A 19,808-nucleotide genomic window follows, 5' to 3' on the forward strand; every position below is an offset into this window, starting at 1 on the left:
CTTGTTTTTTATTTTTTCGTTTTGGGTTAGTTACAATAGCAAACCGTATTTGGAAAATGTTGTATTGCAACTTGAATTTTCGTAGGGTTTCTTTTAATTAAGGGGTTAGAACGCTTAATCACTGCACAGTAAACTGCCACCATTTTGAATTTTGAAAACAAAAAATATTTTTTTAAATCATAAAAATATTTTATTGATATAGCAGAAGGACAGTGTTTTACATATACCAATTTTTATTATTGTACAAGATACAGTAATGGAGGAAAAAAATGTTGAATATTTCCAAACATTTTACTGCTGTAAGCTGCACCTAACCCCTTAAATTGTTCATGTGCGGTATTTATAACCACCAAGGGCCGTATTCATAGACATTTTTAGCGCGGGCTTTCGCTGGATGATCAGCGAAACCAACGTTTTTCATATTCATAAACCAATGTTAGCGATATGAATAATTCGTCCCTCCTCTGGCAAAGTCGGGGCGAGTTTAGCACGCTGGTAGCGGGGCTAGGGAAATGTCTATGAATAGCACCCTAAGAATTTTAGATACCTCTTGTTTTGAACCTCCCAGACGGAAGTGTTGTCGTGCCGAGAGTTATTGGAAACAGATGACGGCTGATGCGAGGGAGTCGAACCGATAACCGGCTGACTTTCGAACCTATAGTTTTAAAAGTCCTGACAGTATAATCAAGCAAAATGTATATGAATAGTTATATTTATTTTTAGTGGAACAAATTATAATTTCTATGGTAATATCTGCAGTTTTAAATTATATTGAAGGTGCAAGCACTTAGAATTTGCGATATGTTCGTCACGAGATTGGCTACCACTCTAGTTTGGGACACTCTGCATTCGCATGCTTCTCTACCGCCTTCTGCTCCACAGAACAAAGGTACTGTGAGCATACATTCTCTTCCGCTTTTTCGCCGCGAATATACGCAACACCCTTCTTGATGTCGTCCCGGAGAGTCGAAACGGCTGTTTGGAGTTGGCATACCTCATAATCCGACAATTTTGGCAATCCCAGGTTCTTCCGGATGCCTTCTGGTCCCAATAGTAAGGGCGTTGCAAGGTATTCACAATCCTGAACATATAAAAAAAAACAACCTTATGAATGAGGTTTCAGTAGAGTTGAGATTTTTATGTAATACAAACATGTAAAATAGTATTAAACTGGCATTCAAATATGACCTAGAATTTTTTCATCGTGTAAGCGAACGTTTTAGTCATGGGATAAGTCAGAACCAAAGATATAACAAATTGACAGACTTCGCTAGTTCTCAATATGTGATAGGCTACTATTTTTAGGACAGGAAAAAATGTGTTGAGGAAAATGATAATGTAGATTAAATATAAATTGAAGAGTCCACTGCAAGAATGTTGGATGCCACTTTCTTGTCGAAAATGAACCAAGACTGTCAATGCATAGCTTAAGACATATAGAATGTACAAGTTTCCCTGGAAAAGGATGAGACGATTGAATATTCCTAAGTCTCAAATGTAAGACACTGCGCATGATCGGAGACCAGAGCACCGATACACAAGATAACGAATATTGAGTTACTTAAATTCAGGCTATTTGGTTTGTTACTAGCATCGTTCCGAAATTCAATTAAAAAACTGCAAAAAATATGATATTACGTAAATAAAAGATAAATATATACATAAATCGTGTAGTTAAATCGACAATGGACCTTCATGACTAGATCGACACTCCGCACAGAAAGGAAAGCTTTCATGTCGTTTCCATAGCTCAGACGGTAAGACTTCTGAGTGTTGTGTAGAAGAGTGCGAGTTTGATTCTTAGTCTACACAACAATTTTTTTTGTCTAAATAACGTTGAAATAGCTAAGTCACGTTGAAATATAGTTTTACAAAGTCCTGAGATTAAGTGTTAATGATCGCAAACAATACAAAATTACACGTTATAATATTATAAACGTTAATCTAATGAATGCATTTATACACACACATATATACAATGTAAATGCATATATATTAAAAACTAACAATTAAAATGAAATTAAAAAAATATATAATAATAGACAAACTTTTACAAAGATTTAGAGTCCTTAGGCTATGCCATTTGTTGAGTAATTATTACAATAATTTATTAATAGCTTTCCCATATGTGTAAGAAATGCACTCGCACAAAACAATTTTTGTTAAAAGTATGGCTTTGGATTATTTCATTCTCACCCCTGCAGTTAATTTTAACTATTTTATCTACGTGTTTGCATTCAATTTTATTCATGTTATGATTGAATGTATAAGCACTGTTGCAGTTATTGACTAATTACATATATTAATAATAATTATTAAATATATCTCTTAAGTAACCAATTGCAGTATCTTTGGCAAAATCTTGAATGTTTATGTTGTCAATAATATTTCTGTACTATATACTATAATACGTTAAAAGAATTTGCAATAGATTTGGGATCCTCTACTTTATAATCATTGGTTTTAATGAAAAAATATTTTCTTTCTTAGGATATCTACAAGTTTAAATTTAATAATATTACGAATAGGTTTAATTGCATTACCTGAATTTTGTACTTTTCTACTCAAATATATTCTATTTCCCTCTTTCATAATTTTTTATAAATTACACTGTACTTCTTGCAGTATTTAAGAACATGAAGATCATTACATTGCAACTCATTACATATAGATTCTTCTTTTTAATACATGAGATTTTGAAGTCCCTGCGTTATCTACATGTTTTAACTTTTGAATTTTTTTCACAACATTGAGTGGAGAACATCCACTGAAGTGATTATGAAATTAAGTGAAAAATTCAATATATTTACTCTTAATATCAGTAGTACCTGTATCATATATGTTTTTCCAAGATTCATTTTGTAGACATAAATGTAAATAATCACTAGATACAGCAATTACGATCCTTTCTTAGTTTTTAAATTAATATTTTGAAATTGTTCAGTGACATTGGAAACACATAGGATTTGTTTATCATGGTCAGACAAGCCATTGATTATAGGTTCTGTCAAATAGGAATTCAGTCTAATTCTGTGTACAAAACGTTTATCAATGGCTGTGTTACTTCAGCTTGTATGCTATGGGAAAATGACCCTACGAATAAGGTTTCCAGTTTCAAGGAGTGAATTTAATTTACTTTTACGGAAAAGTTCCGAGACATAATCTATGTTTATGTCACTACAGATCACAAATTCCATATGAGATTTCTAAAGTCTTTTCTTTACAAATTCATTGTTGGCTATAAATATTAATAAATAATGTAAGAAATATGAATGATTGTAGTTATAAGTCTGATTTACATTATAAAAGGCAAGAAGTTACATTCCTCGGCAAAATTCGAACTTTCGATGTTTGGTTTTGTCGTCCAACGCACAACCACGGACCTATTCAATGCTTATGTTAATAACATACAATTTAGCTGTAGCAATGTGGTGTCATAACTTGGGGTTTGTTTATTTAATGTAATTAGATTTAATTTGATTAGTTTCGCAACAATTGGACTTCCTGTTATATCCTGTTATTTAGATATTTAATTTAGGGTTGATTTATTAACTCTTACTATGCAAGATGCCTCTTATTTCAATAATTCTATATCATGTTAAATAGTCATTGTCTACACTAAAGTATTATCGTCATCTCTCATTTCTCATCGTAATGGCGAACCGACGTGACATGAGACAGCGAGTTATAGCTCTAGTTGTGGCTGGATATGGGGCTAGATCTGCTGGCCGTTTGGTCGGTGTTCCTGGAAGTACAGCCGCGAGATGGGTTCATCGTTACCAAATTCAGGGGAGGTCGAAAATCGCCCTATTCCTGGGCATCCGCGGATTTCTTCATTGGAAGAGGATGCTCTTTTATTCGAGACAGTTCGACAGGACCCCTTTCTGACTGCTAACGAAATAAGAGCAGCATCTAACTTTCCCGGCTCTTCACAGACTGTGATCAGCAGGTTGAGGAACCGCGGTATTAGGAGCCGGAGGGCTGCGCAAATGGAAATATTGGGGGAAGCACAAGCTGTCGACCGTCTTGCCTTCGCTACCAATCGAGTGGATTTCGATTGGAGAAATGTAATTTTCTCCGACGAAACAACCATCTCGAGTGATTACGAAGGTCCTGTCCGTGTCTATCGTGAGGATGGTCTCCGACATGATCAGCGCTATGTGCACCGACGTGAAAGATCGGGGCGCTTTAGCATATCGTGTTGGGGGTGGATGTCTTACGATGGACCTGGCGTTATAGAACGCATCGATGGCCGGTTTAATGCGGAAACTTACGAGCACATTCTGGAAAATATATTCCTTCCCTCCGCCCGAGAACGTTTTCCCGAAGGAACATTGCTGTTCCAGCAGGATAACCATCCCGTGCACTATGCTGCAAGCATTCAAAGATGGTTTCAAAGGAGACCCGAGATCGAAATCATTAATTGGCCTCCGAAGTCACCTGATTTGAATGTCATCGAAAATTTATGGGCGGAATTGAAAAAGAGAAGGATAGCCACCTATGCCCACCGACGCCCTCGAAATCGAGACGAATTGTGGGATCAAGTTGTTGACACCTGGGAAGATCTCGCCGGGGATCAGAACTTATTCCACAATCTCGTGACATCCATGCCGGATCGACTTAGAGCTGTAATGGAAGCTGATAACATGTGGACAAGATTTTAAGTTAACAGGTCTCTTTTTGTTTCTTATGATTTTTGTTTGAGGAAGAATACTTTTAACTTCCAAGTAAGATTTATTTTTTTTTGACGAGGTTCAGCCCATTTGTAAGACCCAGAAATTGGGCATAAATTATTCCATATTTTTCGACAAATTAGACAGTCGAGGAACTCTGAACAAATTAATTACACCTCAATAAAAAAAAAAGTTTTACCTGGGATCGAACACGAGACGTTTCGGTTATACAATGGAACCGGCACGCTACTATATGAGCTACCGAGACAAGACAGTGATAGCAGCAGTCCAGAATGTAGATCCCTTAGCAGGCATTTGCCATTCGGTACAGTGAAGCAATTATATTTTGTGACTCGAGCTATGTTGTGAAATCCTGGCCTTAAATGGCAGTCTTCTTCGTGATCCTTATTCTGGTCCTTGTCCTTGTTGTGGTCCTTGTAACAATTCTTGTACTATCTGTCATGTTATGTATCCCTACGTCGATATCGAGTGAACCGCGCTGTAGAACTTTAACTTCCGACGACCAAGAATCGTCTCATTCTTTTTCAGGGTAACTGTACATAGAGAGTTATATGGCATTAACACTGATAGTCATTGTACAGTAATGATCGGAAAATCACAGTTAAGCTTTGAGCGCTAAGCATTTCAAATCTTCAATTGCTTCTCCCGCAAAATGAATTCCAAATGACATCCATCATTCTTGCAGTGGACTCTTCAATTATTCTCATAGGTTAAATATCAGCGGTTTCCCGCTAAACTTAGTGCTTTTACAATCAGCAGAGTGGGATGAAATTTTTAATTCTATAATGCGGGTATATTTATATTTTATTGGCGACACTGGCTGTAACCTTCGCCATCTATTCATGGAAGTAATAACTAAAGAAGCCGCACTTACACGAACAAATTATCAATCACTGTCGATTAGTAGACGTCAGGTATCTACTATCTTTGAACGCCATTGTACGTACTTATTTACATAATAAAAATTGGCCAAACGTATTGGTAAATATGTAAAATATTAAAATATGTAGGAAGTAAATACGACCAAACTAAAAAGAAGTGTTATTTCTATTATCATGGATTTACACTAGTCACAGATCAACGAGATAGAAACTCTCGCCCACGTTCTTGGATCTTGCTCGCAATGCCAGGCATCACAAAATCAGGTCCGCAATCGCTCAAGCTCTTCGCGACAAGGGATATACCTCCTATGAAGAAATCCATGGTCTATCGGAAACAAGAATCTGTCGGCGGGTTGATATATTAGCCTTTAAAAACAAAACAGGCTATATAATATATTCTACTATCCGCTTCGAATTGAATACAAATCAACCAGAAGATGTCAACAATGAGAAGAATCAAATTTATGGTCCAACTGTTCCTTATTATTTAAATATCTAGGCTATAAGTTACAATATATTGAAATTATTGGATTAACGGTAGGTGCTACACGCACGATTTTATATATATAAATTTCTGCAAAGAGTTTAATCTTGAATCCTCTTTGGCCAAGACTGTTTCTTTGACAGCTCTAAAATATTCAATCTATCTTCTGAGAAATCACATATATAAAGTAAATTAATGTATGTATGTATTTATTTACACTGCAAGTGGGCAAGCACCCGGTGGCAGTGGTATATACAATATTAACAATACACAATAATAATTTATTATATTTCTCACGAAAATTTTACGCATTTACTAACACTTGTATATGTTGTATACTTTGTTCTTCAGGGCAACCCCTATTTTAGGGGAATTTCTTTAAATTAAATTAAGAGGAAATTTTGACAAGCATTGTTTCTATAGTCTAATAATTTATTAAGATTATTTTGAATTCTTCGAGACAAGTAAATGTAATGTGTAGCAACGCGGCAGAGCATACTTTACAGTTCCAATAAAGGTAGATCACTGATCGCTGATCATTAGGGACCGAATTTTTATGTATTAAACGTTAAATATGATATAAGTACAACTGAGTAAATGTCATGTAGATTTGAGCCTTGTTCACAACAATTCGAAATCTAACAAAGGAGAATTGGGTCACAAAGTGTGGAGAATGCGTCTAGTGGAGCGCGCTTGCTAATGTGTTGAGACCGTTTATTGAACTTGAGTTTGGAAAGCGAGCACCATTCACAAGTCTTTGTAGACGGAAGCTGTTTTCAATTATAGCGAATGGCACGAACAATACCCCCACTGTGGTATAAATAATATCGTTGAATTTGACAGTATTAGGCAATGGTAGTGAATCGCACGACCATTGCCTAATACTGTCAAATTCAACGATATTATTTATACCACAGTGGGGGTATTGTTTGCTCATTCATAACTACAGCTAATTGGAATACCAACTTTTAGTACATAAAAATACTGTCTGTAGTAAGCAAGCTATATGAGAAACCCTGGCTGCAGACTTTTCGCCTGTTCCAGCCTTGTTACAGCCAGTGTTACCGTTTCTGGCGTGTGAAATAAGTAATGGGAACGTTGAGAACGAGTATCTTATCTTTGCCATAAAATGTAGGCGAGAAAGCTGACAACTGTGATTGGCAGATTGCTGACGTCACATCTGTTTAGGAGGTGGCACCACTTTCAGCTGAAGTGGCAGCAGATGCCACTGACTGGACAGTATACTCAAGAACACACCCCAGAGACGCGAAGTACGAGTGCCTTGCCTTTGACGCAGTGGGCAGATTGCTGACGTGACAGTTGGCTTTTTACTCAAGGACACGCGTCAAAAACGCTGGCACTGGTATACTACAGTTCAGGAGTGACATTTGCGACTCCGTTTTAGGCGATTAATCGAAACCGGTACCTGTATGACTGAATTGCTTTCTAAATTACGGTTAAAGATAGCTTGTTTTATCTTACATTATCCTACAAAAAAAAAAAAACAATTTTTAATTAACTTCATGTAATCCGCAATCAAAAGTTTCGAGACCGTCTGCAAAGTTCGTCATGGTTCTAAGAATATTGTTTGAAAATAAAATGAATGGACTGTGCATACATTTTATCTTTTCACGCTCGCAAATGTGCAGCTTCTCTGTGCACTGCCGCTTCCATTCTATGTCCGCGAGCGTAGAAAGATAAAATGTACGTAATATATAACAGTACATTCTCTTCTGCTCTGTATATTACATTACTTACGCTCGAAAAACTAACAATACAACTTCTGACGCTTAGAAATTAATTATTATAGTGCACTGTAGACTCTATATTCATTATTCAGCAAGTGTGTGTGGACTGAGGATAGACAGTGTGAGATTATCATTGTTAGCATTTTGACATTTAACATTCGACTTTGAAATACTTGAGATCAGTACATTATTAATCTCCAACAAGTTAAGCAACAAAGGAAATTAAGCAAAATATTCAGCTGAGTGTAAATCAGTTATTGGAACAGCAAACGGTTGAGTGGAAGGGAGAATAATTAAACATTACAACCTGAATTGTTACCCGTTTCATGTTCTGCATCTGTTTTTTTATAGTTGCTGCAGAATATCTTGAGAGCCTAGCTTGACCGTTAGAAAGTGAGAGTTAGTTTATGAAAATGGGAAAGTGAACATGAAATGTACTTGCAATAGTCATACCATTCGTTGTAAGTAATATATTGAGCCTGTAGAAATAGCTGTTGTAAATAGGCGTTTGCGTGTACAGTGTGATCTTCCATGCTATTCATGGTCGAGCACGTACATTAATTTCCACCCCTGCGGTACTGTAAAACTCTACCAGTCTCTGATATAGTAAGGCTTTGAGATGTTCGGTGACATGTACTATCGTGTGAAGCTTTACATTGATTTATAGTTTAAGTTTTATTTAGTGCAAGTATAAAGATTGATGTATACAGGATAATAATAATGATATAAGCTATCAAACCCAACTTCAAATATTATTTCAGGAAAATGATAATGCTTCAAAGTCTTACACGTTTGAAAAAGGTAATAACAGTATAAGATTTAGTAATTTTCTTGAAGGTAACAGGGCATGAACAATAGTAACGACCGGCAGCATAAACAGCTGATGGAAAGAGTGATATATATTGAAGAGTTGGTGAATTTCATACTCTCGAGCTTTGCAATATTAGCTTCGATTTTTTTTCATTGAAGAGCTGTGTCGCGAGAGCAACGCTTGGATATTTTTAAAAATTAAATCAATTCCCTCATCTGTTTCCTCTTAGTTCAACGTTTGTTATTGGGAATGAACCTGAGTACACGGTCAAGTTCCTCTGCATTGTTGCATGTTTCTTAATTAAAACATTTTATGTAGGATATTTCTGGCAGTGATGAGGAATAAAGAAAACCACGGGGACGTATCTTTTATCCATACTGCGTTGTCTGTCCTACCCTTGAGGGAGAGATGTGAAATTGCAACGTACAGTGTTGCCAGAAAGTTTAGAGACAGCTTATAATTCTTATAAAATGCTGTACTGACCTTAAATTATTAGAGAAACTAACAATGTTTTTAACTGTTGATTAACAATAGGAAATTATAATTTTTAGTGCAGTTTCGGTATTTATATTATGTCTGTTAGTGCTTACAGAAAATTGATGTTTTTCAAACAAAATAAAAAATCTTACATTTTCAGTATTAACAAAATGAAGAAGTAACTAATTGGTGCACGATTCTCAACTGTTTCTGGATGATGTGTGATATATTACTTTCTAAATTAATAAAGATCAAATATTTGTAAAAAATTTTCTTTGTGAATATCCTAGCAGTATCTAAGGTTTGAAGTAAAAAAAATGGGAAATTTTGTTATTAGTCGGTTCATTTATAACTGCTTAATGGAGGCAGTTATAGCTATGAAGTTTGCACAGCTACGTCCCACCTACCACTGTAATTCCAAGGAACACAGTTCCATTAAACAGTTACAGATGAACCGACTAATAACAAAATTTCCCCATTTTTTAAACTTCATCTTTAATAATGAAAATGTATTTTTTTTTTGTTTGGAAAACTTATAAATTCTGTATAAGCACTAACAGTCATCATATAAATACCGAAATTGCATTAAAAATTAGTTCTCTTCTATTGTTAATCCACAGTTAAAAACATTGTTAGTTTCTCTAATAATTCAAGCATTTTATAAGAGTTATAAGATATCCCTAAACTTTCTGGCAACACTGTACACTACATTGAAAACTTCCAAATTCCTGTTTACTTGGCCTTAGTCTTCAAGAAATATTTTTTTCTTGAAGAAACTGATATTGTCGACTATTCTCTTACCACTTATAACATGGTATGTTTCCTGTTCCTGTATTCAGTATTGTTTATTTAAATGTGTGTCGTCCTAACTTTGTAACTAACAAATGAGCAATGAAAATACTGCAGGAATTCGGCGCAACGTACCAGGAAGGCAATTTTACTGATCAGCCTATTGTTAAGGGCTTTAGTAAACAACAGCTCATTACCTTGCAAACATTTGAACGTACATATGCGCACTCAATGATGTTTGATTCCCCAGTCAGAGCCTTTGCTAAAGCGACAGAAAATCTGGCTGCTGCGAACGCGGTAGCGAGCGTGGCAGATCCTTTCCCAGCCTTGGCTTTCGTGACCTCTGTACCCGCCTCCTGGACAGCTAACGTCAGTTTATGAATTTGTATCTGGAACAGTTAATAAAACAAAGTTATGTTGTTCCAAAGGAAGGTTGCAGATTTTCCCTCATATATTTTTGTGGCAATGTAACCCTGACTGATTTGATGTTTGTAAAAATAGTTTACATTTGGAAATATGACAGTCGAATGCTTTGTTATAATCTAAAAATAGGATATGTGTTGTTAGATTGTAGTCCAGTCTTTTCTCAGTTCGTTGTTTCAGCATGAATATAAACCATATCGTTTTTCATTTTTCAGATCATTGTTCTTCTTTGTGAAATGCATATGGCAATTTCTGTGTGAACTCTAAGGACTAATTTTTATCTGAGAGGTCACAATTCTAATTTTTTCATGATTCTTACTTCAAAATGTTCATAATAAATACATGAACAACACGATCTAAAATCTTCCATTCGCAATTTTTTTAATTCTTTATTTACTGTATTACTTTAATATTTCCATGATCTATATAACTAATAGGTGCTATACAGGTAACAAGCAGACATTTTCATGGAGGAAAAGAAAAAGCTTTTTTTTTTACCATGTTAATAATGTGAAAACAAATGCTTACACAAATTTTGGCTACTCGAGCGCAATTATAAGGGCCGTTTAGAAAAGTTTCCCTGGGGCTGTTTACAGAAAGAAAACACAAATTCATGGAAAGATTTATTGGAACAGTTACAGCAGTATTGTTGGACTATTTTTCAACATAACGTTGACGGTGCATCCTTCTTACCTCACTTGAATTGCGATGACTTTCTCCATAACTTAATAACATATGATATTCCTGAACTGTGAATGACATGGTAAGTTGTACTATATTGGGAACTGCCATCCGCTCGGCAGGAGACTTACGGCCAGGGAGCTTGAACTCAGCTGAGCTGTACGTCAGCTGCATGAATCCTGCTGAACATGTTGCCACGTCTCTCACGCCATAATATTAACAAATTTAAGCATGCATTATCATTTAATTTCACGAAAACGTAATAGAACACACAAATATTTATTTAAACTAATATTAACTCTTTGCTAGATATACCTACTGATGTAATTGTTTTCGTAATTTTACTAACTACATAAGCAGTATAACGCTAATAAAATAAGGCAAAAACTATTTTTTTCTGGGTAAAATATTAAGTTTTGACCCTATGTTGTATGAACATTTTTTAATCCAGACTCCTTCTCAACCCAAATTTCCTTTGCAAGAACGCGTATTCTCGTACTACCTTAAAAATTTCTCCTACCATATCCCCATTGATTCATATAAAGACAAAAATTAAATATGTAACAATTTTATTTTAACCAATAAAAGTGTAAAAGAATGCAAGACACATGTTTACCATAAATAAATAAGTAAATAAATAAAATAAAATAAAATAAATAAAAGGTTTTAACGGAAAAGGAAGAGAGATCAAGATCGACGTGAGGAATATTTAACAGGTTTTTTTTTTTTTTTTTTTTTTTTAATTCTAACACGTCTCATCTCAAAACGTAGCTAGGTAAAATAGAGGAAAGAAGAAAAATTCATTAACATCTTCCTTCAGTACGACGTAAAGAATTGAATTCCACATACCTCAGAGAGTTCGACACATGGTCTTGTCTGTGAGAAAAGTGGCACCATTGTTTTCGAGGAGTGTCCGCCGATCACTGGTACTATAACGTCCTCCGGTCTTAATCGAGTGAGCTCAGCGACGAACGTATTTGCTCGCACAGAGTCCAGCGCCGTGACTCCAAAAATGCGATTCTCGTTCAGCAGGCCTCCTTGCCTGAACACTTCGTAAGCGACGGGCACCAAACTGTTCACGGGGTTTGTCACAATTCCTATCAACGCCTGTGAAAATAAACCATCTGATCAAAGTAATTGATGTTACAAATGAAAATTGCGACATTTATAGCTTGTTTTTCACTATTATCCCCTTTGAAGAATTATGGTCAAATTACTTTCCGAAAGTAGGCGTAATTCTCTCCTACATGAAATGGATGCCAACCTCCTTCACAATCTTAAAACGTAGAACCACGGGTTTCAAACAGTTTTTCTCCCGACCAAGGCTATTTACGCCTTAGATGTTGGGTTTATTTACCTCGAAAGTAAACCTTCGTTTTGAATCCTCACGTGGAAGATTTTACACAATTCTTTCTATTAACGTCTGCAAATAGAACCAATTTTTTAAAGTATTGATATAGTAGTCTTTTTTTAACCCAAATATGTATACAATTTTCAGCCATTTTTTATTTGTTCTTTAGCTCTAGCTTGGTACCTCGCAGAATGAGGCTGATTGTGAAGTATGCTGGAATGATGGTGATAAATATGAGGGGAAACACTAGAACCCCAAGAAAATCCCCTCGCGCATGCTTTGTTCACCACAAGTTTCTTCGTGAATTAGACGGGGATCGAACCAGTGTCGCCACAGTGGAAGGCAGATAGACTAAACACTCCGCAACGGGCGAAAGTTTTTAAGCATTGATGTAAATGGTAATAGGGAGAGTTAACTTGACTTTCACCACTCTAGTACCAACACCTTTCAAAACACGCTCAAAATTCATTTCCGAAAGTAGCCTATTTCCTTTTTAAATAAAAAATATGAACTCTATTACAACCCAAATTTTGAATAATTAGGGTTTTTAATCGGCCTATTTTTTCCCTGAACGGTCAGAACACTTAAGGCTGGTTCAAAATGAATCGGGAACGGAAACGACAACGAGAACGGAAATAGTGTTAAAATAAATTTATTTAAATATAAGCATTCACATTAGTTAATTGCGAATGCTCACATTTAAATAAATTTATTTTAACAATATTTCCGTTCTCGTTTTCGTTGTCGTTTCCGTTCCCGGTTTATTGTGAACCAGCCTTTACCAGGTACCCGTACATAGAATTAATTTAGGACTTTCATCTGATGAAGATTGATCGCCGTTTCTAGCCTATAGTATTATCTCGAATAGCTACCAACCTTTATTTTTACAAAATGCATTTTGATCAAATTTCATCAAGTAATTTAATATGTCGAGACTAGGTGAGGAAGCAGGAGCTTTTCTTTTTTCAGAACATTTTCTATTAGAGATGAAGTAATCGTTTTTTCTTTTGGTAAGAAAAAAAAAGTGGATGTCCTCTATTACAAAACTGGGGTAGACCATCCCCCCCCCATTACTGCATTTATGCCGTTTTTGCACACAATTGTATAAAATCAATGTCGCCAACATAAGAAACAACTCGTCAAAAATAATGCTAATAGGTAATAACCCTCTAAATACTAAATTCGGTAGGAAACGTTGGTTAATATGACGAAGGTTAGATTTGGTTTCTTAAGGTGTTAGAACTTGTTCTCTTTCGAATAATCTGATAACAAGTAATGATAGATGAAGTATAGGAATTTTTTCCAATGCCTACTTTGAAACTGACATGGTATAATTGCTTTTGTTGGTAACTCTAGAAAAGGCAATATGGCGGATATCAGTGGGAAATGGTCTAAAGTTTCTCGCAAATTGAATTGCATTAATTGTTTTACATAGATAAACGTAATAGTAAATAAAACGTTGCTAAATTGATTCTTACCATCGGACAATATTTTAAGCACGATTCCGAGAGTACTTTTATAATTCCAGCATTGATGTCAAACAGATCATCTCGACTCATCCCTGGTTTTCTGGGAACTCCTGCCGTTATCATCACAATCTTGGCATCCTGCCAAAAAAACAGATACATTTACACGTTTAGACGTTACACTGTGCTGTATATTGTTGCATTGGACAGTTTAATACATAAACAGCATTGTTTTGAAATGTAGCAGTTTCCTTACATAACTTAATGCATTTGTTTGCTTAATTAGTATGTAGTATAAGTAATACAAGTTTATTTAACTATAATTTTGCGTAACTCGCGAAGTACAGTAAATGTCACAATCGATTACTATAGACTATTATGGAAAACGCTATATGCAAATAAGTGCGAAATTAATGTCTGTTCAATTCACATAATTGTATTTTTCAGGAACTGAAATGTAGTCTTATTTCGCTTCTTGTAAATGGTAGTTCAGTGAATTTACTGCTAGAACACAAATGTTACTGGTAACATGAAATAAATAATTGCGAAAACATAAATTGCATGGTAAAGTAGAATCATCTTTAGGACAGAAATTATTTAATATACCGGTACAGTATTGTTGTTTTCTAATGCCAGGCGTTTGACAATAAAGTCATTTGACCTCTTGCACTCCAATATTTTTCAAAGATATTATCATGACTAGCCACTGAAGCACAGATTTTGAGGTGTTCCGAATCCATTTCTTGGTTTGAGTTGCACAATGGGCAGTTAGGGGACTGATATATTCCAATTCTATGCAGGTGTTTGGCCAAACAATCATGGCCTGTTGCCAATCTAAATGCAGCTACAGACGATTTTCGTGGTAAATCGGGAATTAACTGTGGATTTTGATGCAGAGAGTTCCATTTTTTCCCTTGGGATTGAGTTATCAAATTTTGTTTGTTGAAGTCTAAGTATGTAGATTTAATAAATCTCTTCACAGAGTAATACGTAGATTTAGTAACAGGTCTGTAAGTAGCAGTGCTGCCTTTCTTTGCTAAAGCATTTATAAAATTAGGCGTAGCCCTACTCATTCCTATCTTATTCTGTTCATTCCTGCATAATACCACAGTTTAGTATATACAGTCACGAAGCTCAATACGTAGGGAATATGCATCCATATATAGTCGCTAACCAATAGGATCGCTACTATCGCCTCATCACAGACAATGCAAAATAGTGCCAGCACAGTCTGTTGTTCATAGTACTCTAAACAACTCTAGCTTCATGACTGAATATACTAGACTGTGATAATACGTTGAAAAACGACAAAAATGCAATGGTTATTTTTTTGTTGTTTAATTTCGACAAATACTTTTGTGATATCTAATATTTATACCCATGTGTTATGTAGGGAGACATAATCAGAAACTTTTAAGAGCTAGAATTAAGACGATGATAGTCCGAGGAAAATATCCACACATAGTCAAAATAATCACGTAGCACTCCACATTAACAAGTACAACTTTTCAATTATATAGTACATTATACTCGTACTATAATTATATTAATCATAAAAATTACACCTAGTTTAATATGAGGAGCAATTTGAAGGTACGTGAAGATAAAAAAAAATGGGTAGCTACGTATGACAGAAATTGAATAATAATGAAGATAACATACTAGGACTTCACAATCCGAAATGACTAGTAGAAGGTTTAGGATTTGTGTTAGCAGTGAAATGAATTCATATAGACTATATCGATATTTTTATTACACTTCAGTTTTAAGGGACATGGATTACTTACTGTCAATGCGTCTCCAATTTCTTGCGGACCACTATATGCTTCAATTTTACATTTAGTGTCTACGTGACTGATATCCATAGCTACTCCATGAGTTGAAACCACATCGTATAATGCTAATTCTTCCACTAGATTTGATTGCTTAAGCATTAAACTCAAGGGTTGCCCTATACCACCAGTTGCACCACAAACCGTTACTTTAAACCGATTAGATTTCGAAGAGGTTGATAAAAACTTGTAAAAATTACGTGTTAAATTTCCTGGTGTTAGGATTGTATTTAATAACGAAGTTCTTACTGCTTGTAGTAACATGATTTCTCAGCATCTCTTTCACCATACGTTATCACAACAGGATTATATTGTTTCCATTGTTGAATAGGAGTATTCACGTACTTACAAGGCCTTCTGAATCAAACTGTAATTTTAGGAAGGAAGTCAATTGTATTGATAATCTGCGTTATTGCATATTGCCGGGAAATAATGAAGAATTTGTTGGTATACTTGAATTTTATATAAATTCCGCTAGATACGTAGCCTACATACTTACACTGGGCTGCAAAAGAAATGCCGAGTCAAAGTCGCTATTTTGTTAGCAGCCGCTACAATTTCTTCTTTGGTTATGGTAGTGCTAAACGTTTCAGTCGGGGTTAAATCATCTGTATCAGAGACATGTTCGTAAGAAGGACGAATGCAATTATTAGGGACGGAAAAATTCTTCGAGAAGGAGTTGTGTATAGAGATGAGCTTAAACGATATTTTCAAGTATCTGTGACAACTGTGACAATTAAATATCTGTGACTTTTATCTGTGATTTTGTCACACCGATATTTTATATCGATAAGTAAGCACAATATGCATGAATTACACCGATATTTTGTCACACCGATAAAAACTAGCAGGAAATATTGAAGAGCAATGAAATGTGAATACAATTTCTCTATACGCGCCACACATCAGTGATTTATATGGGAAAATCCAACAAATAAATTATGTACATGTACCATTAACAAATAAATAAATGTCAAACGTTAACCTCTTGTACCAAGAGGTTATATTATAAATATTGAATCAATTGAACATTTTTAAATGTAGTTGGATATGGAGAAATTGAGGTTATGTGATTATCCTAATCGTTTTAAAAATTGATCATTTTTATTGTATATAATATAATGGATAATTATTTTAAGTCGTGCATTAACATTATAATATTCAGTCATAGAATAAAAATTAACGAAACATAAGTATTCGGAAAAACATTGGAAAATAATTACGAAACAAAACAGTTGTTCAGATAGGATTTTACAAAAGATAAAGTGGTACTGGTAATCAATGGTATTATTTAAATCGTGTAATCACTACATCATTTATAATAAGACGGTAAAACTAGCTCTGAAGTAGTTTTTGCGATTTCGGACGTGAAAATCGTTGCATTTCTAAGGAATTTTTGTGGAGATGCAGTTGTTCGGATTAAACTAGCGCTGAGGTAGTTTCGGTGATATCGGAAGTAATCACATCATTTATAATAAGATGGTGAAACTAGCGCTGAAATAGTTTTGGCAATTTCGGACGTGAAAATCATTGCATTTATAAGGAATTTTTTGTGGAGATGCAGTTGATCGGGTTAAACTAGCGCTGAGGTAGTTTCTGTGATATCGGAAATGAAAATCGTTGAATTTGATTTTTTGTGGAGATGCAGGTGATCGTATATGCAAGGCATAGCAAAGCCTAAACTAACCAAACCTAATCTGTCACAGATTCGTATATGTAAGGTGTATGCGCGGAGTACGAAGAGAACTACCTCAACGCTAGTTTAGTTGTTGATCATATATGTCTAGGCATAATAAAAGCTTAAACTAACCAAACCCGACCTGTCACAGATTCGTATATGCAAAGTGTATAAGGGGAATACGAAGAAAACTACCTCAAGGTTAGTTTAGTCAAATAAGTTGCCCACCATATTAGCCAGTTTTGTCTCGTTCGGTTTTAATACTATAGGTACTGTTGTCTGCTTCTGAGAAATGCTTCGAAAGTTCGGAAGAGCATAACGTTCAGTGATATTATTAAGATAATGTTGTAAGCTCCTTTAACTATTCTGTTTGTAATTAAAAGTATAACTGAAAAAATATTGCTACTGCGTAAAAATTGAGTGAAAAATACATATAAGTTAATATAAATTCACAGTTATATGAAAATGTAAAGATATCGGAGAATGCATAAAATATTTATAAAACATATATAGGCTACAGACTAACTATGAAAACAAAAATTTCAGACTAATAATTATATTATTATAATGCCGCTAATAACTTTGCAACAAATCATCACTTTGCAAAAAATAATATTGAAGAAAATATCACGAAAAAGTAATCAAATGTCACCGCCCGATTGCTGTTACTGTATCATGCGCATACGAAAACTCACGACGTAGAGGAGTAAGTTGTGAGAACGTCGCAGACTCACTGTTCCTAAGAGAGAAGAGCACTGAATCGATCACTAATGATATTTCAGTCACAGACTACTGAATACGGAGCAGATTTCGGTAGCGATATTTTGTCACAGATATTTCGCGTCATCAGTCACAGGTTCATCTGTGACAAAATAACGGTTTGTGAAATATCGGCCATCTCTAGTTGTGTACTTTGTTGACGTTAATAGTACAGCGCTGATTATTTTGTCTCAGTATCGAATGAACAGCTTTTCTCTTATTATTGCTCTGTTACCATTACATCATTCAGTTTCTTAGTGTATGTCTTCAATAAAAATAAAATAACAATAAAATTGTATATTTATAATGAAATTTTATATTTATATGTGTAATAAAACTAAAACATTTTTTTTTGTTAATACAATATGAAACGTGATTGGCCGTATAATTATATCGATTTAACAATGACAGCATCCATGGATAATAAGGAAGGCTGTGGAATACCGTATAAACTTCAGTTTCGCTACTTTCGTGTAGTGTTCTTATTAATGTTGTAAAATAAAAGTATATGAATAATTTATAATCAATTCACATTAAATAATAACGTGAATATGTTATAAAAGTTGTATTTACGTGCTTAAAAAAACTAATCCTCAGGCAAATAGCTTCCCATCTCGCCATGTTTGCTCAAACGATATACAATTTCGTATCGGCATTTCTTTTACAGCCCAGTGCACTAGGTCGTAGATTTCGCAATGTATCAATTAAATGAATAAAATATAAATAAACAAGTAAATAAATAAATATTTGAATAAGTGAATATTTAAATAAGTAAATAAATAGATAAATATTTAATACATCTTGATTACACAACTTTTCAAAATTTCACACGAGAAAGACACATAATACATTTTCCGAAGTGAATATTTAAGTAGGCCCTAAATAAGAAAATTAATGAATATGGAAACCAATATAAGAAAGAGAATAAGAAAGGAAGAAAGAGAGAGGGAACGTTCAGTTTTCTCATACTAACAATGTTAATTTGTGGATAGCGAAAAATTATTTTTTCTATGTAGTTGTTATTGTTTATTGACATTTCTGGCTTTGAGCCAGGGGCCGTTTTAGGGTCTTATACGCACAGGACGCCCTCTCCAGCCATTATGTAGTTGAATTGAAATTAAAACCTATTTGTTGGTACGAATACTACAATTTTAACGAAGAGGATAGCGTAGTTATGATTTATACAAGCAAAGGTAACAGACTAAAAGCTTGTTTATTTCTCAATATTTATTCCAGATTTTTTTCTTCCAATGCCGGGTACTTGACTTTTGGCCCATTTATCCTGTGCCCCCCTTTAGGACGAACACGCCTACTTGCGGACTCTGCCACAAAGCTTTGCACTTGTTGCACCATGGGAGATGATGTACAGCGTACCCGTGTGATGATTACCATGATTAATGGAGAAATAGTCGACTGCTGTTATACGAAAAGGAAATACCCCGCGAAAACGTACCACCTACCACTCCACTACAAATTTCACATGGATTCGCCAAGACTCGATCCTGGGTTACCAGCGTCGAAAGTCGACACCCTAACCTAACCGTTCGGTTAATAGTGCGCCTTCATTCTAGACATAGTCTATAGAGAATGTCTACAAACTACAATATTAAATTTCTTCATTTTGTCGTATTCTTGGTAATTAAATATCAGTTTCGTCAGATAATGTGCTGCATTGGTGACAATAACAAAGACCCTCAACTTTCAGATTACAACTACGATAATATACATCTTACT

At 34.9% G+C, this 19,808-nt stretch overlaps 1 protein-coding gene across 1 annotated transcript; it reads right to left on the bottom strand.

Moving 5' to 3' along the window:
• Positions 1–694: 694 nt before the first annotated feature.
• LOC138709013 (malate dehydrogenase, mitochondrial-like) lies at positions 695–15,938 on the bottom strand. The gene is made up of 5 exons (XM_069839465.1): positions 15,593–15,938; positions 13,818–13,946; positions 11,838–12,095; positions 10,082–10,273; positions 695–1,081 (listed from the first exon to the last, which is right to left on the bottom strand). Exons 1-5 carry the CDS (start codon positions 15,899–15,901, stop codon positions 821–823), a joined length of 1,149 nt encoding a protein of 382 aa, XP_069695566.1. The 5' UTR covers positions 15,902–15,938; the 3' UTR covers positions 695–820.
• Between the last annotated feature and the right edge of the window lie 3,870 nt (positions 15,939–19,808).

This window comes from Periplaneta americana, chromosome 1, assembly GCF_040183065.1.
Source record: "Periplaneta americana isolate PAMFEO1 chromosome 1, P.americana_PAMFEO1_priV1, whole genome shotgun sequence".
Lineage (NCBI taxonomy): Eukaryota > Metazoa > Arthropoda > Insecta > Blattodea > Blattidae > Periplaneta > Periplaneta americana.

What these genes read in the sequence shown, in the direction of transcription:
- LOC138709013 (XM_069839465.1), bottom strand. Translation starts at nt 15,901, where the DNA reads ATGTTACTACAAGCAGTAAGAACTTCGTTATTAAATACAATCCTAACA. An exon ending in AAATTGGAGACGCATTGACA is followed by an intron (nt 13,947 to 15,592) that starts GTAAGTAATCCA and finishes TTTTTTTGGCAG; the next exon opens with GATGCCAAGATTGTGATGAT. An exon ending in TACGTTCAAATGTTTGCAAG is followed by an intron (nt 1,082 to 10,081) that starts GTAATGAGCTGT and finishes TTATATGTTCAG; the next exon opens with GATTGTGAATACCTTGCAAC.